Raw genomic sequence first — 24,139 nt, forward strand, 5'->3', positions numbered from 1 at the left:
GAGAGAGGGGTTTGGAAGAGAGATCCTTAATCTCTTGTAGCAGAGCTAACACAGTGTTGATTGCTCCAAGCACATTAAACTTAGATTTACATCTGCCACCATCCAACTTTAAACTAACGTTACTGTGATGGGACGATGAGCTGCTTGTGCGTAAAATGCAAGTCCCTCAGAGTTTGATCAGGCTTTCAAACCTCTGCCTGTGACGGAGCCCCTCCAGCATGGCTGCGTCAATCACTAGTAGAATCCGAAAGTGGCTGCTTTCGGAAACGTTTCCAACATAAAAGCTCCTTAACGGAAACACGTCGTCTGGCCTCTCGGCGTGACAGTTTCCGTCGAGGTGTGGGTGTCCCTATAGGAGGTCCTGAGACCTCCCCACTGGTTTCGCTTGAAGCGTCTCTGAGCCATCCCTCCGACTCACTTTCCCTTGGAGTTCTTGCTCGCCCTCTACTGGTTCCCTCTTCCGCTGCTACTGCTCTCTCACCCTCAGTGAGCCTTTGCGCCTCCGGCGCTTTAGATGTCAGTTCCCTGACATCCACCTCCCCTCCAGGGCCCCCTTCACCCCCTCCCGTCTCCTCTCCTACTGGCGGTGAGGAGGTAAAACCCTTGAAAGAACCTCCCTCATCTTCCGACGTCGCGAACACTTCCTTCCACTTGTTGCTGTTCCTACTCTCTAGGTACTCTTCGTCATCAGAGTCCACTCCCTCTTCCAACTCCGACTCCGCGAACCCTTCCATTTCCTCTTCCTCATCGGTGGTGCCGAAATACTCCCTCCTAAACCTTGCTATCGGCTGAGGTTTCCTCGGGAACCTTTGATGGAACGTTTCTGTTAAAACCTCGTCATTGACTTCCTGCGCACTTACCCAGGTGTTTTCTGACTCCGGTTCCCCTTCCCACGCCACTAAATACTCCACCTGATTTCCCTTCCACCTGGAATCGAGGATTTCCGCTACATGGTTGCGGCGTTCCCTCTCTTCCAAGGCTGGTCCCCTGACGTGCTCCCCTTCACCTCCTCCCCTGTATGGTGACAGTAACGACCTGTGGAACACTGGGTGCAATTTCATGTGATTGGGTAATCGGAGTTTGAAAGCTACCGGGTTGACCTGCTGAATCACCTCAAAGGGTCCCAATCTTCTGGGCCTCAGTTTCTTACAACCCCCTTTGAACGGCAACCCTTGGGTTGACAACCACACTTGATCCCCCACCCTTATGGTTTCACCTTCCCTTCTGTTCTTGTCTGCCTGCTTCTTATATTGTGCCTTAGCCCTTTCTAAGTTGAGCTGGAGCTGCTGATGGATGGCTTCCATCTCTTCTACAAAATGTTCAGCCGCTGGGACGCTCCATCTCTCCCCTCCTTCCCCTGGAAATGCCCTGGGGTGACACCCGTAATTAGCCAAAAAGGGACTCATCCCTGTGGACACATTCTCCGCATTATTGTAGGCAAATTCTGCCAACGCCAACTTTTCGACCCAATCGTTCTCTCTGTCATTGACATAACACCTAAGATATTGTTGAAGAATGCCATTTGCCCTTTCCGCCTGCCCGTTGGTTTCAGGGTGCCGGGCAGTTGAAAAATTGACTTCCACGTGTAACAAGCTCATGAGCTTCCTCCAGAACCTGGAAGTAAATTGTTTGCCTCGATCTGAGATCACCCTCGAGGGAGCCCCGTGCAACCTAAAGATATGTTCCACAAACAACTTCGCCGTTTCTTCCGCTGTGACTGCATGTGAGCATGCTACAAAGTGGCACATCTTAGTTAACAGGTCTACTACTACCATGATGGCTGTTTTCCCCTTGGACCTTGGCAGATACGTCATAAAATCTATTGATATCGCTTCCCAAGGCCGTTCTGGTGTGGGTAAAGGTTCTAATAACCCTGCCGGCGCCCTTCCTTCCCCTTTGGCTCGCTGACATTGGTCACACCCTCTTACATACTCCCTTACATCTTCCCTCACCTTAGGCCACCAAAATTCCCTGGTAACCAACCACATGGTCTTGTGTTGCCCAAAATGTCCCGCCGTGGGGCTATCATGCAACTGCTTGAGTACTCTCCCCCTCAATTCACCTTCGGGTATATACAGTGCCCCTTTGTAATACAATGCCCCATTTCTTTCCTCAAAACCTCCGGGGCTCTCGCCCTCCCCCCTGAGACCTCTGAGCTTATCCTGGGCATATTCATCATTTTCCGTTTCCTCCACCAGTTCTCGTTGCCCCACCATCGCCGCCCCACACACCCAGCGGTCCTCCGGGATGACATGTCTCTCTTCGATCACCCCCTCCCCTTCCCAATATTCTGGTTTGCGTGAGAGCGCGTCCGCCCTGACGTTTTCTGGGCCTGGCACATAACAAATCTCAAAGTTAAATTTGGAGAATTCCTGTGCCCATCTCACTTGTCGTTGGTTGAGCACTCGAGCTGTTCTCCAATACTCTAAATTTTTGTGGTCGGTGCACACTTGCACCTTGTGTTGTGCCCCAATTAATAAATGTCTCCACCTCCGGAATGCTTCGTGAATGGCAAGTAGTTCCCTGTCATACACCGTGTAATTCCTCTCGGACTTATTCAGCTTCCGCGAGAAGAAGGCACACGGTCTCCACTCCGACGCACTCCTCCCCGGTTGAAGAAGGACCGCCCCTACCGCCCGGTCGGATGCATCTGTTTCCACTCTCATGGGTTTTCGTAAATCCACATGCAGAAGTTGTTCTTCCGAGGCGAAAGCCCTTTTCAGTTCTTCAAAGGCTCGATCCGCCTCTGCCGTCCAAACAAATTTCTTCTTGCTGCTGAGACAGTCGGTGATGGGCGCCGTCAAGTGGGCAAAGTTCTTGATGAACTTCCGATAAAAGTTCCCAAATCCCAAGAATCTTTGCACGTCCTTCTTGGTCTTCGGTGTCTTCCATTCCAGTACCGCTTGGACCTTGCCTGGATCCATGGCCAATCCCTTGTCTGACAAGCGGTACCCCAGGAATTCCACCTCCTTGGTATGAAACTGGCACTTCTCCAGTTTCACCCACAGCTGGTTGGCTTGCAGCCTGCCCAACACTTCTCGAACGTCCCTCACATGCTGTTCCTCATTTTCCGAATACACCAACACGTCGTCTAAAAAGGCCACACAATTCTTGTAGAGCAAAGGTCCCAGAACGTGGTTTATAAAAGCTTGAAAACACGCGGAGCCCCCTTGTAGACCGAAGGGCATAACGAGGTATTCAAAGGCTCCCAACAGGGTAAACATGGTGGTCTTCCATTCATCTCCCTTCCTTATGCGTATCAGATTGTACGCCCCCCGCAGGTCCAGTTTTGTAAAAATCTTTCCCTTCCTTACTCTGGTCAAAATGTCATCAATTCGGGGCATAGGGAAAGCCAGGGGCTCCGACACTGCATTGAGGGCCCTGAAGTCACACACCAGTCTCGGTTTGTCTGTGTTCTTTTTGTCCACAAAGAACACTGGGCTGCCCCCCACCGCTCGGGACTCTCTGATGAAACCTCGCTTCAAGTTTTTGTCAATGAACTCCCTCAGCTCCTGCATCTCCCTGTCTGACATGGCGTACAGCTTGCCTACTGGGAGTTGGGCCCCTGGGAGTAGGTTGATTTGACAGTCAAAGGGTCTATGCGGTGGCAGTTTGTCTGCTTCCCTTTCGCTGAATACGTTGCTCAGATCTGCGTATTGCGGGGGCACCTTCCCTTTGTCCATCACTTCCATCCCCGCTAGGGTGACTCTGTCTCCTCCCGAAACCTTCCCCTCCTTGCAGTGTTCTAGGCAATGCGCTGACCCAAAGGAGACCACCCTCTGATGCCAGCCCACTAGCGGATCGTGTAGCGCCAGCCAGCTCATCCCCAAAATGATGGGCGCTCCTCCCAGGATGGCCACCTTAAACGCTATCTGTTCGGTGTGCCTTGCCACTCTCATTATCATCGGGACAGTCTGTTGGCTAACTTCTCCCCCCAACAGCTCTCTGCCGTCAATCGTAGTCACCTGCAAGGGGTTACTTAAAGGGATAGTCTGTATCTGGTGCTCAGCTGCAAACTCCTTACTCATGAAATTACAGGAGCTGCCTGAATCCAAAAGCGCCTTGACCTTTAGTGGGTGTCCGTTTGGCAGTTCTAGTAACACCTCTATCACTAAAGCGGGTCTGGGGGGTTCTGGCATGGGCACTTTCATTGCTCTTTGGCCTGGCTGCTGTGCCCCAACGGTGGCAGCCAGGCGTTGGCTTTTACTTGCTCCTTGCCTTCCTCTTCCTTTCCCCCAACAGCTCCTGCCATCCCTTGCCATTCCTTTCTTTGTGGGCAAACTCTGGCAAAGTGCCCTGGCTGTTGGCAGAGATAACATCTCTTGGCGCTCTTTCCCTCCTTTTTCCGCCCTTCACTGGGATTTGAAACTGCGCGCGCCCGCGCTGTTCCAACTTCCATCGGCTCTGCCGGCGGGAAAGGTGGCTCTGGAATGTCTGGAATGCGGAACTCCCTCCAACGGTCTCCTTTCCCTTCCCGCTTTTCCATAGCCCTCGCCTCCTGGCGCGCTCCTATGGCCAGCGCAGATTTGGTTAACTGGTCCATAGACTCCGCCCTGGGGCCCCGGGAAAGCTCATCTTTGACGGTTGAAGAAAGCCCCTCTTCGAAAAGCATTTGGATGGGCTCCGCCGATAGGTCCCACCCCAATTTGTGAATCAACATGGTAAATTCAGTCCAGTACTCACGGACAGATCTGCTTCCTTGCTGGCAAGCCATTAACTGCCTTCGCACCACCCCCTGCTCAATATCGCTGGAAAACATCAGGTCCATGGCACGAAAAAACTTCCTCGTGTCCTTTAAGATCTCATTATTCGCTGCCATCAGGGGTCTAACCCAATCTTTCGCCCCGGATTCGAGATGGCCAATCACATACGCCACTCGCGATTCCTCATCGGGGAAGTCATCAAACTGCAAGTTTAGAGCGTATTGCATCTCTGTTCTAAAGGCATGATAGTTCCTGGGATCCCCCCCGAATTTCTGCACCAATCCTGGCACCTTTCTGGCGAGCGGGGTGGTTTTCTCCTTTCCCTTTTCTGCATCCTGAGCCCTCCTCTCCTCAAGCCTCGCCGTTTGCAGCGCCAACTGGATCTCCAACGCCCTGTACCTTTCTTCCAGGCTTGGACCTCCTCCAGCTGCTCCTGCTTCCCCGGTTCCGGCTGGATTGCTCATGATGCTTCTCCCTGCACAAGCTGGCTTTCGGAGACTTTCGGATTGCTGTGATGGGACGATGAGCTGCTTGTGCGTAAAATGCAAGTCCCTCAGAGTTTGATCAGGCTTTCAAACCTCTGCCTGTGACGGAGCCCCTCCAGCATGGCTGCGTCAATCACTAGTAGAATCCGAAAGTGGCTGCTTTCGGAAACGTTTCCAACATAAAAGCTCTTTAACGGAAACACGTCGTCTGGCCTCTCGGCGTGACAGTTTCCGTCGAGGTGTGGGTGTCCCTATAGGAGGTCCTGAGACCTCCCCACTGGTTTCGCTTGAAGCGTCTCTGAGCCATCCCTCCGACTCACTTTCCCTTGGAGTTCTTGCTCGCCCTCTACTGGTTCCCTCTTCCGCTGCTACTGCTCTCTCACCCTCAGTGAGCCTTTGCGCCTCCGGCGCTTTAGATGTCAGTTCCCTGACAGTTACCCATGAAAATACTTAGGCTAGAATAAATCACAGACACTTTGTTTTGCAAATAAGTGAAGCGCAAATACGTTTCAGAAGTTACAGCAAACAAGTCTACTTCCGCTGGCAGTAAAAACAAAGAAGAAAAAGAACCTTGTTTCCTTACAAAAAGGATCAAATAATATTTGGGTTACATTAAAGATGCAGGCTGTACAAATCTCTATTTAGAGATTTAGTTCACTTGGCTTTTTTCTTGTAGCTAGGAGCCATGCCGCAGCTCCAGCTTGTTCCAGCAGGTGGCAAAGAGAGAAAGAAGTTTGGGGGAGAAATGGCTGCTGGGAACCTGCTCACACTCACTGGCAACTTCAGCTCAGGGCTCTGGTTAACCCTTTCATACCCACATGGGTTTGTATAGTACAACAAAACTGGTGTTCACCTTTCTCCAGCATCCTTCCTTGGATGCAGGTGGGAGGGGGAAGCAGCCTCCCAGTGGTCTTGGCTGATGGGTGTTGACAGAGGGTGCCTCCTTGCAGCTCTGCAGCCACAGGGCAACTAGCACTTAGAGCCAAATGTTCTCTCTGGTAGGAAAAAGCAGGTACTCAGCCCTGCTCCTTCTCTGGCTGATGGAGGGGGCCAAGCTAGTCTTCGCCTTGCTGTGATGTTCTTCTTGAGAGTCAGGGGGTACAGCCCCTTCAGTGGCATAACCTCCCAGGTTACGCAGAAGGGAGAGTCTTATCATGAATTGGTCAGAAAATCATTTACATTACAGGGAAAAAATGTTCATCATAACAAGATGCTGCTATCATGGGAAGGAGGAGGAATATAAAGATGAGCCCTGCTGGACCAGGGCAGCAGTCAGTCCTGCAAAGCCACAGAGGATAACATGAAGGCAACAGCCATACACAGTTGTTTTTCCTTACATCTAGTGAAACACTCCCTCACAGCACGGGAGGGTTCATCTCACCATCACAGCTAAATCGCCTTTGGCAAATTCATCCTCCCTGACTTGGCTGAATCCATGTTTCATCGCAAGGATAGGGAAACTGTGTCCCACCCCCCACCCCCAGCGTGGCTGGCTAAGTGCTCCCTCATCCTTGACGATTCGCCTGCTGGCTGGGGCTGGTGGAAGTCAGAGGCCAGTAACATGTGGAGCAGGCTTCCCTAACCTTGTACTCTCCATGCATTTTGAACTACCTTATTCCTGACTGCTGGACACACTCACTGGGGCTGATGGGAGTAGTCAGGAACATCTGGAGGGACACAGGATCCAAAACTCTGATGTAGGCAGCACCAATGTAGATGGGTCAATTATCTGCCTTGGCCGAGGCTGTTTTCTTTAAACTTTCTCCCTGCTGTTTTCTTTATAAACTTTCAACATATGGAGGACCACAACCACTAGAACACAGTAAGTGCTCTGTAGGCCCATCTACTAGTCCACTGTTTCTTAAACTTGGGTTCCCAACTGATGGACTACAATTCCCATTATCTCCCTGCCACTGGTCCTGCTAGCAAGGGATTATGGGAGTTGTCGTCCAAAAACAGCTGGGGACCCAAGTTTGAGAAACACTGGACCAATCCATCATCCTGTTCTCAAAGTGGCCTACCAGATGCCTCTGGAAAGCCCGGAAGCAGGACCCAAGAGCAGTAACACTCTCCTCACTTGTGATTCCCAGCAATTGGCATTCAGGGGCCTGTGGCCTCCAAAAGAGGATGTAGATCACAACCATTGTGGTTAGCAGCCATCTTAACAGACGACTGTCACATCTTGTGGCAGTGAGTTCCATAAGTTAATTTATGCCATGCATGAAGTAGATGTTTTGGAGGCTCAGGGAACTGAACCCTAGTTTCACAAAGAGCAGGGCAGTAGTATTAACGACTATGTCTGCTAATCAGGCTGAGCTAAGTGGCAAGATTCTGAATCTGGTTTCATGCTGCAGCCACAGGATTTTAATAGCTTCCCAGTTTACCCAGTGGCAATCACCCCCACCCCCTGCTTCTCATGCTCCGTTTCTACACCATAGTTGTGACGCCCCCCTGCAGTGTGGCACCCAGTGCAGCCAAACTGGTTGTGCTATCCCAAAACTGCCACTGGTGTTCCCACAAGCCCAAATGCTCACACATGGCAAATAAAATGACCTCATAGACAACACTCAAAAGCAGCTTTCCCATTCTGTTGCCCTCTAGGTGTTGCAGACTTCAACTCCCATCAGGCTCAACCAGCCAGCCAATGACCAGGGATGATGGGAGTTGTAGTCCAATGACACCCAGTGAGAACATGGTCAGAGACAGCTGGGAAAGGGTGAAGGCAGAACCGCAATGCTGGCTAAAGCAATCAATTCATCATTAATAAATACATCACTTTATTTTCTTATACAGAGAAATATTATTTTCTTCAAGGTGTCTTTTTTAAGCTTTTAAAAATACATTACCAAGTCAGGTCCCATCTCCCTTTGCCCCACCCCACCCCACTTGCTGCTCAAGCATACAACCAGGATGTCACAGTATTCGTGGACATACACACCCCAACTGTCTCCCAGAGCCTTGGATGCAGCCAAGGTCCAAGAGCACTTGGTGCCAGCTTGAGGAGCACAGCCAAAATCAGGAGTGGGAAACCTGATGTGCCCCAGATGTTGCTGGACTTTGCCTCCCAGCCGCGGCAGCAAAGATGGCAAGTGATCTGGGGTGATGAAAACTAGATTCCAGCAACATCTGGGGGTCACAGGGTCCTTGCCCTAAGAGATATACTGCAAGTACCTATTTAATCCCACTAGATCTAATCGGAGGTGTGCCAAGGGTGCCTGTATGTGTGTGCACATACATGCATGTGTGTGTGTGTGTGTGTGTGTGTGTGTGTGTGTGTGTATGTATGTACACCCACCCAGAGAGAGAGAGAGAAGAGGAAGTCCAAGTTTGGGGACATGGTCCCCAAAGAGCAGTCAAGAGTAAATAAATAATCTCATGTTCGCACCAGAACTGATTGATGCTTCCCAGCAGCCAGATTGTTGAAAAAGAGCTTTGTCCCAAGAAGCTTTCATTAAAAAAAAATCCCCTTAAGCAAAAGTCGGCCATTGATTCTATAAAAAGCATTGAGTTTTCTCCAAGTTATTCTTCTCCCTCTTTTCTATTAGAGAGAGAGAGAGAGAAGGGAAGTGCAGTTAATTATTAACATTTTGGCTTCACAGTTCTACGTGGATCAAACGCCCTTTATTTAAAATAAACTTAAAATAATAATCCAGCAACCTCAGGAGTAGAGTTCACAGCTCTTTTAAAAAAGATAAACAGAGGCTGGGTCCCTAAATCCTATGGACCCCTGGGAGCACTGGAGGACTTGGTGGCAGGAAGCTAAACAAGGACAGCTGTGTGGCCGTGCCAAGGTGGCAAGAGGCCACTCACTGGGGCCTAAAATGCAGGAAGAGCTTTTCCTTTCTTTGACTACTTATCCGTGCTGGGTTTAAGACAGGAAGGGAGACCAGTGGCTCCCTTGGGATGTTAGTGGACCACATGCTCCCCATCCCAGGCTTCAGAGAAGGGTGGCAGACCATACAGTCAATTGTTGTCCAAAGCAGGTGATGACAGACCAACTCGCTCCAGTTTACTTCCTGTAGCCAGGAAGGTACATCTAGAAGCAGTAGCTGCATAATCAGTGCCAGAAGGGTTGCATGGACAGTCACTGTGGAAAGGAGAAAGCTTTGCTCACCTTTAGCAGAGCATCACATAACCCCTTTGCCCATCTAGTTGCCAACCTAACAGGACTGTATCCAATACAACAAAACTCCTCCTTCCTCTCCTCCCCATTTGCAGCCCCCAGGGTTACTGGGACAAGTACATCCCTGCCTAGATTAGACCCAATGTTTGCAGGGATCTGATTTCTGTTAATAGCACCAGAACCCACCTGTGAATTGTGAGAATCCCAGATGAAGTTCGGAAGTGTCTGATGTGCCCCGGAAAAGGCATTCACTGAAGCAGTGACCAAAGAGGAAGGGGAAACAGGTATCTTCCCTGCCCCTGACGCTCACCTGAGATGGTCAACACTCTTCAGACGTTTGCTTTCCTAATATTATCCTTTCCCCGCCCTCCCGCCCTCCCTCGCATGAGCAAAACTGCGACTTCAAAATGAACAAACCTTAGTAAAAGCTGCTTTCTCATCGGTAAAAATTCAGTCCCAAAAATCCCAAGTCAGGAATCACTGATTATTTCTTCTGTTCGTATGCAGATGGGTAGAGGAAGTGAGGATTAGGAAATCCAAATGAGCATAATGAATTAAAATCACCAGGAATTCAGGTTCAAGTCTGCTTGGGGTAGGGCTGGAAGACTTCCACCCTGCAGCGGCCATCTCAAATCACCGTTACAGAGCAGACTTAGGAAGGGGGTCTACCACAAGAGCTGTAAACAAGAGTCCTCTTGGTAAGTCCGTTCCAGGAAGTTGCGCTAATGTTTCAGCCATGGGTGAGCTTCAAGGGAAGCTTTGCTCCTGTCTCCGTAATCGTACAAGAGTTCTTCGCCGGCTTTAATGTCACGGGAGGCGACCAGAATGAGGTGGGGGGTGCCGTCAATGTCATGAAGTTTTGTCTGACAGTTGCCGCATTTGCTGTGATTGATCAGCCTTCCAAGACGGTGGGTCTCTTTTGTGGCATCAACACTAGAGAAGAGAAGAGAAGGAACGCTAAATCAAGAAAGGCACAATTTCTCCAGCAAAGCCTTGGGTCCCTAGATGTTGTTGGACTGCAATTCCTATCATCCCTGAGCGCTCGCCCTGCTAGCTAGGAATGAGGGGAGTCGTAGCCCAACAACCTCTGTTGGTCCAAGGTTGGGAAAAGCTGCTCTAGGCCAATGGTTCTAAACTTGTTTAGAATAAAAATTTGTTCATGCCACACTGATTTTTTTATTGATAAGAAATACAGTGGAAAAGAAAAAGAAAAATTCATAGCAGTGCTTGATTTATGACATAGAACACAACCACTTTATACTGTGATCTTGGGAAATCCAGAAAGTATAGAACAATGCAGCTACATAAGAACATAAAACATTCCCAAAAATAATTATAAACAAGCCTCTTAAATATGCACCTTAAGTATGTACACAAACACAATGAGAGGTGCAAGTTTGCTTTTTCCAGGTAATCTCATCTATATTAGGTCGTAATTTGAGACAAACAGACTCTCATTTCATCAACACAAAGAAGCCTCTCTCTTTTCTGATCTTCCATATTTGTCAGGGTTGAAAATCCCTGTTCACAACAATATGTCATGGAGAACTGTAGACTGGCCAATGCTCTTGAAGAAAAGCGTGAGTACTGTTCCTGGTTGTGTATCCAAAAGAAATTATTACTATACTATACTATACTATACTATACTATACTATACTATACTATACTATACTATACTGAAATGCTTAAATGTTTAAATTGTCCTTGAATCTTTCCACCACACTTGCCTCACCTTTTGAGAACAAGTGCTCTAGCACACTGGTAGGAAAGTCTGTAGCCTTCTGTATGACATTAGAACAAAACACCCATCAGCCCTGGTCCTTTGGGGCTGAAGGGAATTGGAGTCCCACAACGTCGGGTGCACCACATGCCTCCCATCCTGGCTCTGTGTCATGGGAGTCATAGGCAGAAAAAGCTTCCAAACTACTCTAACATGGCCTGATTCTCAGTAAATATTTTGCCATGGAAATATGCCCCTTCCATTTTCATTCAGGAACCCGCCCACATATCTCCAAGCCAAGGAAAACCTGAAGCAACATTACCTCACCCTCCAAATTAGAGGTAGGGACTCTGTGGCCTTCCCAATGTTGTTGGACTACAACTCTCATCATCCATGACCACTGACCTACTGGCTGGGGCTGATGGGAGTTGAAGTCCACAGGCTCCCCAGCCCTGATGTAAGATGCATCTTCGCAGAAGGAGTGGAGCTCACCAGTATGTTTTTCTCAAGTACTGGAAGTAGTACATATAGCAGCCAGTGGAAGGGTCTTGGGCATAGACAGCTTCTCGTTTCTTGGCATCCGTGATCTCAATGAGGTCCCCGTGATATTCAACCACAAACTCCCCTCGTTTAAAATGCTTGGTTGCAATGACCCCTCGCCCTTTACCATCAATGAAGTCAATCTGCAGAGGAGAAGAAGACATGTTAACCTACCCGCAGGCCAGGGGCGACAGCAGCTGCAGCTATGGACTTGTGGGTCTCCAGTGGGATCTCCCCCGTTCTATCTTTGAGGAGCCGATCCCTGTTAACATATTTTGCACTGCTTCTGAGACTTCCCAAATTTCTAAAATAGATTACTGCCTAAGAAATCAAACACCCCAAAGCTCTGTGGGGAACCGGCTGCCCTCCAGTTGTCGCTGGACTGCAACTCCCATCATTCCCAGCCACTGGCTGTGCTAGCTAAGCCTGATGGGAGCTGGAGTCCAGTGACATCTGAAGGGCACCAAGTTGGTTACCTTGGGGTCAGATTTCCCTTTCTTTTGGAGAAGCGGTCCAGGGACTCTGGCCCTAACAGCACCATATATTTAAAGCACTATGATGCTGTTTTACATAGTCATGGCTTACCCAAAGACTCCTGGGAGCTGTAGTTTGTTAAGGGTGCTGAGCATTATTAGGAGACACCCACACACCCCGTCTGCCCTCACAGAGCTAAAATTCTCATTGTGGTTTAACAGCCAATCTTTCTTCCTAGGGAATTCTGGGAACTGCAACTCTGTGAGGGGAATGAGGGTCTCCTAATGATTCTCAGCACCAGGGCTGGGCCCCCCATGAGGCATTAAGACTATCTTGGGCAGCAGGAGCCGCAGGGGCAGCAGTTCCGGCCTCCAAGGAACCCATTGCCTGCTGCTGCTGCTGCCACAGTGGCAGCAATGGCTGTGGTGCTCTCCTTGGAGGCTGGAACTTCCACCTCCTTGGCAAACAGGTGAACAGAAGGTGCTGCCAGTCTCCTCCCACCTTCCTTCCCAATGTAGATCTTCACCCCCCTCGTTCCAGATGTAGATCTTCTTCACCCCCTCTTCCCCGGCAGGGTGTGTTGCCATTTTGTGGTTTGCCTCAGCTGCCAAGAAGTCTTGGCCCAGCCTTGTTCAACCCCCATTCCCTGGATTCTCTGAGGGAAGTTTAAGGGGTGGAACACTGCTTTAAATATGCACTGCTGGTGGGGCCTCTGAATCAGAAGCAGAACCGCACACGGGGAAGGCCCCAGAAGCCAAGGGCTTCGCCCTGCTGTCCTCGGAAGATTTCACCACAGAGCCCTCGGCGCAACCAGAGCTTCCCCTGCCCTGTCAGAGTAAAAGGCTGCTGGAGCAGGCTGGGGCCCTTTAACAGAAAGCAGAGTTTGTGGCTGGGAAAGAACTGCTGCCTCTGTGTGGGGCTCAGTCCAAGGCCGACCGTTGCTGCAGAAACACCCGATTTCCGCTCTCTTGTTGCAGTCGGCCTGAACCCAGCACAGAGCAGCTGCTATCTCACTGGAGGTCAGAGGAGGACAGAATTATGATTATTTGTATTTATTAAATTTGTTAGTTGCTTTATTTTGGTCAAGGCAACAACAAAAAAACCCTTTAAAAATCTTTACATTACAATATTACAATAATCTGTTGTAATACTACAAACAACTAAAAATAAATACCTCCCACTTGGGGTGGGGGTGGGGTTACCTTAAAAATATCCTACCCAGTACCCCTGCTGTATACTAATAGCTAACTCACTCTCCACAGGGGAATCCCAGCGTTGCCAAAATGTCACCTGGTGGACTGGAACCTGGTGGAACTCCTGGGATTGCAACTGTGCTGCTTGGCACTGATGGGAGTTGCCACCCAAACGGGTTGGGGAAGGCTGCCCCAAGGCAGGAATGGGGAACCTGTAGCTTTTTAGTAGCTGCTGGGCTACAGCCTCATCACTCCTGCTCAATGGTCATGCTAGCTGGGGCTGATGGGAACCATAGTTCACCTGGAGGTTTGCCCACGCCTGCCCTTGGAAGACCACCACTGCCATGATGCCGTTGCCGTTACCTGCATGCCATCTTCTTTGCCGCTCTCTATTAAGTCATCTATCCGTTTTTTCTCCTCTATCTGAAAAGAGATCAAGAAACATAGCAATGCTACTTGGAAACACTACCTTTAGAAGAATGAGCCTAGGGCTGTGATCCCATGCACTCTTTCAAGGGAGGAAGCACTGCTGGGCTCCATGGGGCTTACTGCTGAGTAGACATGCAAAGTGTGCACAGGATCACTGCCTAAGTGCTACTATTTAGAAAGTTCCTGAAGGCTTACTCTCAAGCAGACATGATGAGGGATACAGCATTTATGCAAAAGGGCTGGGCTGCAATCCTAACACACAACCACACACTTACTAGGAGGTCGAACTGATCACAGCGAGACTTGTTTCCCTGTAAATGCACATAGGAATGCTACTGCACAATGATAAAATAAAATCTCCCATTTCATATAAGCATTCTACAGCCCTTATTTTGTGTAAATTCAGGAATATAAGTACGATACACACACGGAAGCAAAAGTCTCGGCTTTGTTATATGCACAAAGTGGCAAAAGGCTTCTCAAAACTTAAAATCAAAAGTCTGAGACCACTAAAATTTGTAATGCAGGATCAGTAATCTTGGGGTCCTGCTCATGTGCCCACTGGGTGAAACTGACGACACAAAAAAAAATTTTTTTAATGACTGCACTGGTGAGCACATGAGACAGAGCTTTCCCAGTGGTGGCCCTTAAGTTGTAGACCTCTCTTCCTGTTATCATTTGTTTGGCCCTGTCAGGTTCTGGCATTCAAAGGAGGCCTAAAACCATACAATTTTCTACTATTGCCTTTAAGAGAACACTGATGATCTAACTCAGCACCCCCCCATGTATCTGTATGTCCGTATACCTTACGTTTCTCTCTGTTTGTTGCTTTGCTAGGCTTTGCTTGGCCCCCAAAAGTGACTAAATAAGCAAGGGGAATTAAAAGAAAACAAATCCAGAAACAAGGTGGGAGAACTGGGCTGTCAGATGGGGCAGTCATTCCCATGGTACCCTTTGCAAGAGTTTTCACAGTTCCTTGGTGGAATATCTGTCCCCAAGGGGTATTTGGCAAAGTTGTCTGAAGAGGCACCACAAGAGAAGACAGTACCTGTAATTCTTTTTTGCTCTTCCGGGAGCTTCTTCTAACAGGGAAATAATCTGTGACCTTTCGGTTCTGCTGCGTTTTCCCTTGGGCTCTGAGAGAGATGGAGAAAGCCACATGAACGCCAGGGGCTCCCCCACTCTCCCCTTAAATCAGCCTCGTCTCTCCCAGGCTGAGGCATCTCTGTGCTGAGTACGCCTATGAGGTTGCCACGTCCCCATTCTGCTTGGGAAAGAGCTCAGTGTCCCCTCAAAGCTCTGCATCCTTTTGGCTTGGAGATGGGGAGGGGGCTGAGGCTTCTCAGAGGCTGCTGGACTCCCAACACCCCTGACCTTTGGCCAATCCAGTTGCGGCTGATGGGACTCCAACAACATCCAGCAACCACAGATCCCCAAGCCCTACATTATACCGTAACATCACCCAAAAGCACCTTGCAATTGAAATCACTGCTTATACAGTCAGTTTATGTGATCAATTTTTAAATTTCCAACATCTTTCCTGTGATTTAGCTGTGATTCCTACGTTGCAGGAGGTTGGACTAGATGACCCTTGAGGTCCCTCCCAACTCTATGATTCCCCTCTTCCTCTTGTGTGTCCTTTTCATCCTCTTCATGTTATGATAATTGGTTATTCCCACTAGGTGTTATTATTGCTATGCTTGATAGTACAGGCAACCCTCGTTTTGCATGGAGATTACATTCTGGGTTATCATGTGCGTCGGCAGAGCATGCATAAACCCACCCCACCCCCCTTTTCCTGCCACTTCTAGGTTTGTGGTGATGCACGTGAGCACAGTTGCGTGTTCTCAGAATGCATGCAAAACGGGAGTTGCATGTACAGTATTGTTTTTACTGTTTACAGACTGCACTCTAGCACCTACTGACAATAAGCAGGCATTAAAAGGTAAAGGTAAAGGGACCCCTGACCGTTAGGTCCAGCTGCAAACGACTCTGGGGTTGCGGCGCTCATCTTGCTTTATTGGCCAAGGGAGCCAGTGTACAGCTTCCGGGTCATGTGGCCAGCATGACTAAGCCACTTCTGGCGAAACCAGAGCAGTGCATGGAAATGCCATTTACCTTCCTGCCGGAGTGGTACCTATTTATCTACTTGCACTTTGCTGTGCTTTTGAACTGCTGGGTGGGCAGGAGCAGGGACCGAACAATGGGCGCTCACCCCGTCATGGGGATTCAAACCACCAACCTTCTGATTAGCAAGTCCTAGGCTCTGTGGTTTAGACCACAGCGCTACCCACGCCCCTAAGCAGGCATTCGCCCCATTTAAAAAGTGACAGCTTTATTAAGCCAAGAAAAGCCATTCTATCAGGCTACAAGAAAAGAAGAAAAACGGGACTGCAGGGTCTTGCCACCAGCCCTGCTGAGAGACCAGCAACTTATGGTCCTCCTCTCTTCAAATTATTTTCCATTCCAGCTGGATATTACAAGAACTCCAAAACTAAGAACAGTGCTCGCTTTCCCCCACTTCTCCCTCAACCTCTGCTCTTCCTTTTGCGCCATGACTTTCAGATTGTAAGCCTGAAAGCTGCCTTATTCACTTGTATTCCAGAGCCACTCTTGGAGCCACACTTACTTTCTCTTGGAGCCAGGTTTGGTCTTGCTACCTTTCTTCGGGGCTTCCTTTCTGTTTGCTGCATCAGCAGGCTCTGGAGGCAGGGCTTTTGGAGGCTGTGGGGCTTCAGGTTTGGGACTAGAGAAGGAAGCTGGAGATTCACACTCTTTGCTGTTCTGGTCCTCAGATTTCATAGTGTTGTCGGCAGCATTGCCAATATTTAGTCTGTCTGCAAATGATAGCCGGGGGGGGGGATGCAAATAAACATGAAAGGAGAGGAGGCTCACATCTGCTTTGCTCCATGTCAAAACAGTGCTCCAGCTTAAACATTATTCTAACCCACAGGAGGCAAAAAAGGCTGTGGAGATAGACAGATGCGTTTGACGGCTAAACCCGTCCAACAACTGAATGGACATGGGAGTGTGAGCTCTGCTTCCCACCCAAACCTTGTTTCCTCTACCGCACGTCTCAGAAATCTTCTCTCTCTTTTTGCCTCAAGGGCTGCATTACCATCTGGGCAACATTCCTCAGGCCACATGCCAGTAATAGAGGAGACCAGAGGCAAAGGTGTGCAGAGCAACAAACCTGAATGTTACCTCTGGGCTGTATCCAGTGCTAGTGGACAGGTGGGATTTAACATTGCGCAAGCGAGAAATCCAGCACAACCATTTTGTGCAAGCAGAAGCCCATTGTGCAAGAGATTGCGCAGTCTGTTATGTCACAGATATTGCCCGCATCCTACTTAGGCATTCTCTAGCGCAACAGCGTTCCACTGGGGCGACACTTTTCACCAGTGGAACAAGTCAGTCTGTAAGTGACCTCAACTCAGCAACACACTGGACACAGCACAGGGCATATTAAGACCTTTAGAGGCCCTAAGGACTGAAATGATTACTGCGCCCTCCCTGGTATGTAATTCAAAATAAAAACAACAAAGAAACCAAATTGCACAATATGCTTTGGGGGATGAGACCAAATCAGGAACATATAACTCAGAATACCATATCAGTAATAAAACATATATTTATTACAACACAGGCTCTGATTCTTCTGCATTAGTTAAATTAACATTTGTAGGATATATTTTCCCATGATGCTTCTTCAAATGCCACATTATTTTAATAAAACATCTCATGCCCCAAGCATGTACTTAGTCTACCTAATGGGTAATCCAGCACTGGATACCACTCCGTGTCTCTACCTCCTCCTTAGGAATGCCCTGGATACTAGGATATGCAAATCCTCCCTGTAAACACCAAACGTGTTGGCTTGGGGTTGGGGAGGTACCAGGTGCCCTTCCCCCTCAACTTTTTCCCCAACTAAGCAACGTGGCCCTTGCAGTGGAAAAGCTTAGCCTCTCTTGGTCTAGACTCTAGAGAGCTTGAGAGTCAGTGTGATGTTGAAAAGTTGAATGTGGATGGGCTGAGGGGGGGGGATGAGCTGTGTTCGCATCTCTGCTCTCCAGATGGATCTGGCCTCATCCTTGTGTCTCAGCCTAACCTACCTCACAGGGCTGTTGTGAGGATACAGCATGGGGTGGGGAAGGGGAAAGATGCAGCACCCACAGAGATGATGCAACATCACTGTAAGAAACCTCTTCTGGTGCTCGTGAAAAAGCGTTTTCCCTCTGGGTGAAATCTAGGCAACAAATTTAAAAAGAAGCATGCATGCGTGTGCAAACACACACACACACACCCCTTGATCGAAATGGGTTTGGCCCCATTGCCAACCAAGTCGCTAATAACAAAAGCTCATGCTTACCGTCTCCTTTTCTGTAGCTTTCATTCCCCATTTTGCTCTGGCATTTTGCCTCGTGATGTGTGGCGGAGTTTTCCTCTTGAAGTGGAGGTCGTACAGAAGGAGGTTTGTTTGGACTCATGTAGGTATAGATTTTGGACTGGCAAGTAAATATGTTCTCCTAAAATGAAACAGTCAGAATATTCTAGTATGCAGGCACACGGGTTCTCTTGGCATATTTTTGTGCTTCTTAAATATGCAGCTCTAGAATTGTGGTGGATAATGCCAGCTTTCTTTTGGGGGCGGGAGGGCGGGCAGAGTGGGGAACTCACCAAGTTTCTAGCCCCTGAAGCTGAGGTTTACAACTGTGTGTACAATTCCCAATAAAATATCAGGATGCAACACTGGAAGAGAGAAACATGACTAGGATTCTTAGTGGCAGTGCACATGCATACAGTCATAGCACACTGACAGGGCAGTAACTGCTACTGGACTCAATGTGAATTTTTTCCACGTCATGAATAGGACTGAGCACATAAGAAAAGCCCTGCTGGGTCAAACCAAAGATTGAATCCTGTCCAGCATCTTGCCACTCCCAGTGGCTAACCAGGAAGCCTACAACTGAGGCAGGAAGGCAACAAGCCTCTCCTGTCACATTCAGGGCTATACAGCTGCTGACCTGCCCTGGTACCTTTTGGTGAAGGGCAGGTAATAATCTAGTAACACTAACAATCTGCAAACTGGAGAAAATATCAGGGGCTCTACCCAGACACAACTAAGTGCACACCACATCCTATTCTACTAGGGGGAGCCTTTGTGGACACCACAGTGGTAACTCCTGCCTTAGGGAGCAATGCCCACTAAAACAGTGGGCATTTGTTTCCAAGTAAATATTACACTTTCAAAATGGTACAAGGGACCAACAGTTCTATCCCTGGAGAAAAGGTCTAATTTTGTACAGCATTTAGCTTTTGAAGCACTTTAGAAATAAGAATAACAGTAGTGATAATTAAAGTAGCAGCAAGCAGAGGGGGGGTGAGGAGAAAGGGGGGGAATGTCTCATTTTAAGACCTAGTGCTCTATTTCTGAGCTTGGAGCAAGGAGGCAGGGGATCAAATCCTTGCTCAGCAATGTACTCACATGCTGGCCTCGCTTAGCCAATTCCTTTCTGGCCTCATCTATAAAATGGGGATTGATGCAGCCTGCTTGATCAGAGTTGCCCTGGGTGAACAGCATACAAATCTGGAGTATAAAAGACTCTTCATGGTGGGGGGGGGGGACAAGCCCATAAAAGGCTACCATCCAGATCTGTAGCCCAACTCATTTTTAAAGTTCCTGAGAAGTCCAGGGGCTCTCGCCCGCCCCCTACTTTAAAAGGCTCTTCTTCTAAACAGGATCTTGAGTTGCCATTTCCAACCTTCCGACTTGGTGGGACCCGAAGATGAACAAAAAGGCGAAGGCGGGGAGGATCACGGACCGCGCCCCGCCAGCAGCAGCAGCAGCAGCAAAGGCCCTCGCGGGGGCGGGTGACCGGGGAGGGGAGCCCCGGGCGCGGCGTCCCCGGCTGCGCTTCCGAGCCCACGAGCCGGGCGCGCCGGGCGGCGCCAGAGGCCTTTTCCGCCCGCTTCGGGGGCGCCGCGCTGCGCCCAGGGCGCGCTGGAGAGGCCGAGCAGCCTCGCCGTCTCCTTTTGGCAAGTGCGGGGCAGGAGAGAGAGAGCTGCGGGGAAAGGGCAGGGGGAAGGTCCGAGGCTGGGGGAGAGGAAGGGAAGCAGCGATCCCCCCCCCGGCTTACCCCGTTCATCCTGGGCCGGCTGGCGCCCCGCTTCTCGGCGCTCTCGGCGACCACCTCCGCGCCGCCGTCGGCTCTGCCCTCTCGGGGTCGGGACATCCTCCTCCTCCTCCTCCTCCGGCCTGCGGGTGGAGCGGGGTCGGGTGGCGGGAAGAGGCCGGGCAAAGGCGGCGGTCAGAGCGCGGCGCCGGCTCATGCCCGGAGCCCCCGGCGCGCAAGAGGAGCCGCCGCCGCCGCCGCCGCCCCGCTTCCCACCACCGCCATGTTTAAAGGGCTGGCCAGGCTCCTTCCCGGCCACCAGGTGGAGCCGCGGCAGGCAGGCAGGCAGCTCAGCAGCCGGGGTCATCTCCGTCCCCCCCGGAATTAGCCTCCCCACCCCCACCCCCGAGTCCGTCTGCCGGCAGCAAGCAGCCTCCAGCTGCCAGCCTTCAAGCTCCGGCACAGACCACATCGCCATTCATCCCAAGTCTCCCGCCGCCGCCAAAGCCTTTCTCCCTTGGATTTTCCGCCCCTCCCGCACATGCAGCCTACTTAAGCCCCCCCAAACAGCGGCCCTGATATGCACTGAGCATAACCTGCCCCACTTCCAGACCCCCAGATATAGATTCCGGCCATGACTTTCCCAAGTTACCATTCCTTCCGTCCTGGTATTTATGACAGCGCTTGATCCATAGCATGGCTTTCCCCCGGCGCCCCCAAAACAGCCCACCTCCTGCCACCGCTCAGCTTCCCCCTTCACCCCTAGAGCTCATACCTTTGTATTAGGACTTCAGATTCTTTAACAATGCTGCTGCATGAAGACATTGAAGAGGCACTGACACCAACAAAAACGACTTGTTGGATTTCTGCACAAGAACCTGCAATTGTATGCACCCCCACAATGGCTTTTTAAAAAGCTTCTTTTTTCTTATTCCACATGGAGCCCCAGACCCCTTACAAAGTAGAAACCCTCCTCCCCAGAGAGTTCTGCTGTCATCTGCACTTTATATGCCAAATAACTCTCTGCCCTACCTCTGTACCTAAACATGCTCCACGGCCTATAGACTGAAATATTGTGGCAGGGAAACAGAATAATTGCAAAACAACCAAGTCATAAATACAGGCAGCCCCAGACATTTGACATTTATCTGTGCATATTCACTGTGTTCAGTTTTGCACTACAATTCACATTATTGATGACTGTTGGCCATACAGACTGTGGCTGATGGGAGTTGTAGCCTGGAGGGTGCCAAGCTGAAGGATCCTTGGTGTGTAGGATCACAAGTTTATTTGTGCATAGCTGTCAACGTTTTCCCTTTTTTAAGGGAATAAGATTCCTCACAAGAAAATGGAAAAGTTGACAGCTATGTATTTGTGTGATGTCTTAGTCATGAAATAGCTCCAGTCATAGAATAGCTCCTTATACCTTTTTAAGCAAAAGCAAATTGCTTCCTTGGAGGTGGTTGGGCTACAAAATCTGGGACCTCAGACACTCAACCATGGCTGCAACCTTAGACATAACGCCTCAACTCCACATTCCTTCAGATTTCCCAGCACACAGTACCACGGTTCACATCCTCCTAACATTTATGCAAGGTACCCCAGATACTACTTAAGAACATAAGAGACTGTTGGATCATGTCAGTGTCCCGTCTAGTCCAGCCTCCTGTTCTCACAGTGGCCGTCTTCAAGCAGGATCCAGGCCCAAGAGCCTCTCCCCTCCTCCAGTTTCCAGCAACTGGCATTCAGAAGTATTACAGCCTCCAACCATGCAGCAGAGCAGAAGCATCACCATTAGTCGCCACTGGTTGTCTTTTCTTCCAAGAATTTGTCTCATCATCCTCTTTTAAAGACATCCAAGTTGGTGGCCATAACTACCTCCTGTGCAAACAAGTTCCATAGTTCAACTATGCACTGTGTAATTAAGTACTGTACTTTCCTGTGTTGCTCCATCTACTTGATCATTTTGGGTGTCCTTTTCTGAACCTTTTCCAATTCTTCAGCATCTTTTTTGAGGTGATCTCATATTCAATTATGCATTCCTTACAGTGCCCCCCATCACCTGAACTTCTAACCTTAAACAATTTCTAGAGGGAAATGCTAATGTTCTTATTTGTGGCTACACATCTGGAAGTAGCCAAACCTTGGGGGTCTGCACCAGGTTTGTCTGTTGATTCTTGGTAGATACATGTATGGTCAGTTGCCCAGGTTGGGACATTGACATGCCAGATCAAAGCAGCCAGTGGCAAAATGGATCTTTTATCCTCCTACACTGCTACATCTTAAACATGATGTGATTATCAAATCAGACAACCGCATCAAACTCATGGAAACCCTTGGGGAATTTACTGGACTAATTACCTTAATTCACAGTGTAGGCATTCTCTTTATATTGGCATTAACCTTAAGCTGCCAGATACACTTTCTTCCATGAGAATTAAGCAACTAGCTGCTGTTGCTGTTTTTCAAATGTTTGTTGTACAGTATGTGAAAATGCAAATTAAAAAAATACCAAAACAACAAGAACAGTTTTCAGAAGGGTGAATTAACGAAACACTATATTTTATTCTACATACAAATCTTAATTTCAGAAGCTTCCACAATTTATCGATTCAGATCCTTTTTCTTTATTTTTTTTTAAAAGTGCTTCCAGTGGCGTAGCGTGGGTTGTCAGCACCCGGGGCAAGGCAAGTAATTTGCACCCCCTAACCCGTGGATTTGCACCCCCTAACCCGTGGATTTGCGTCCGTAACCCTAACCCCCAGATGTTGCGCCCGGTGCGGCTGCCCCCCCTGCACGCCCCACGCTACGCCACTGAGTGCTTCCAATATTAATTAAACAGCAGACTTCTTTTTGATTTTTTAAAATTAAAATTGTGAAAGCCGTGGATGGGAGGGTTCCCCTTTAACAGAGGCATTACTGTATCTCATCTTCAGAAAGGAATGCCTCTCCTTAGATAGGGCCCTTCAGAACTGTCAGGTAGCTATTTACACAAACTTACAGCACAAATCCTAACCATGTTCCAAGTAAGTCCTACTGAATTCACTGGGGCATACTCCCAGCTAAATGACATTGCAGATTTAATCAATTTTAAAAGCCATGCTGCTAGACAACTAATCCTAGATGCAGGTAACAACCACATCCCAACACACACACCCCCGACCACTGGTCCTGCTAGCTATGGATTATGCAGGGACAATGTACATGGCCTCAACAACAACTGGGGAACCAAGTTTGACAAACACTGGTATAATTCAACTCCCTTCAGCAACTATCCATTATAGTTACACACTGTAAAAGCTCAGAAGATATCAGAAGAACTGGTAGAATCAGGTCCGAGGGGAAGCCCCACACCTTTTGCTGTTAGAAGTGCCAGAATCGTCTAAAACTGGGGACCACCATCCATGGTTCCCGCTGGTAAGGTGCCCCTGCTCCCCAACCCCAGGGCAACTTGAATTTTTCCAGCCACGCACCAAAAATCCCATCTCCCATCCTGCAGCTTAGCTTCCGTTCACTTTTAAAAGTTCACTCCTCCAAAGGCAGACCCCTCCCCACTTCCCATCTTCGCCTGCTCTCCCAAGCACCCTTTGCCCCCCCCCTCCCCATCACCTCTGTCCATTTGGGACCCCCCTCCTCCCATACCAAATTCTTCCCGAAACCCCATCCCATAATAGTCCTCCAACCAATGGGGAGGAATACCTTTGCTCATGATCGCCAGCAGCAAAGCTCACAGCCAGCAGCAAACGGGGCAGACGAGAAACAAGCCGAGGGGAGCTCCTTTCTCCCCGTTTTGGACAATCCGCAGCACAGATGCGGGAGGCTTTCCCCAACCTCTCAACCGCTTTCAAAAAAATGGATACAGTGGAGTTTCTCCTTGTCGTTCCATTGGTCCGGCTGCCCGCCGCTCACGTTTCCCCGGCCTCTGGTTGGCTACGGCTCCCTTTCTGCACTTGAACCTCAGTACAGCTTCCCGAGGAGGAGTGTTTAAAATTGGCGTTCGGCTGCCGCTGATTGGCGAGCGAGGGGGAGAGCAGGCGCCTGATAGGAGGAGAAGGGTGATAGTTGTCCCTCCTCTCGGCGGGACTAACTCCACGTGTGTGTAACAGTTTCGAGTTATTAAGTGTAGCAGGCGGAAGGACCCAGCTGTTGTCGGACTACAACTCCCATTATCTCCCGAAGACTCGTCCTGCTAGCTAAGGTTGATGGGACTTGTAGTCCAACAACAGCTGGGGACCCAAGTTTGAGAAACGCCGGCATAAGGAAACACACGTAGCTGATAGAAAGCGGCACAGAGTTCAAGCTGAGGCTTTTTCTCCAATAAGGGGGTTTAGGGGTGCACCCTAAGGCTGGAAAACAGGT

At 49.4% G+C, this 24,139-nt stretch overlaps 1 protein-coding gene across 2 annotated transcripts; it reads right to left on the bottom strand.

Annotated features, from left to right (window-relative positions):
- Nucleotides 1–7,947: 7,947 nt before the first annotated feature.
- On the bottom strand, nt 7,948–23,626 carry KMT5A (lysine methyltransferase 5A). Of its 2 annotated transcripts, none has more exons than XM_081893428.1 (8): nt 23,480–23,624; nt 19,805–19,923; nt 18,037–18,193; nt 16,297–16,504; nt 14,716–14,803; nt 13,602–13,661; nt 11,524–11,714; nt 7,948–10,244 (listed from the first exon to the last, which is right to left on the bottom strand). In XM_081893428.1, the coding sequence occupies exons 1-8, from the start codon at nt 23,487–23,489 to the stop codon at nt 10,034–10,036; spliced, it is 1,044 nt and encodes a 347-aa protein (XP_081749554.1). In that variant the 5' UTR covers nt 23,490–23,624; the 3' UTR covers nt 7,948–10,033. The 2 variants fall into 2 exon arrangements, 1 of the variants encoding a protein (XP_081749554.1); XR_014163855.1 differs by having other exon boundaries at nt 10,108–10,244; nt 11,437–11,714; nt 23,480–23,626.
- Nucleotides 23,627–24,139: the final 513 nt, after the last annotated feature.

The sequence above is a fragment of the Podarcis melisellensis genome, assembly GCF_964234715.1.
Source record: "Podarcis melisellensis genome assembly, chromosome: 16".
NCBI classification, from domain to species: domain Eukaryota; kingdom Metazoa; phylum Chordata; class Lepidosauria; order Squamata; family Lacertidae; genus Podarcis; species Podarcis melisellensis.

Bases quoted from the DNA above. Each gene is read 5' to 3' on its own strand.
- KMT5A (XM_081893428.1), bottom strand. The intron at 14,804-16,296 runs GTAAGTGTGGCT...CATCTCTCTCAG, and splicing joins AAACCTGGCTCCAAGAGAAA to AGCCCAAGGGAAAACGCAGC. The intron at 10,245-11,523 runs GTGAGCTCCACT...TCTCTTCTCTAG, and splicing joins TACTTGAGAAAAACATACTG to TGTTGATGCCACAAAAGAGA.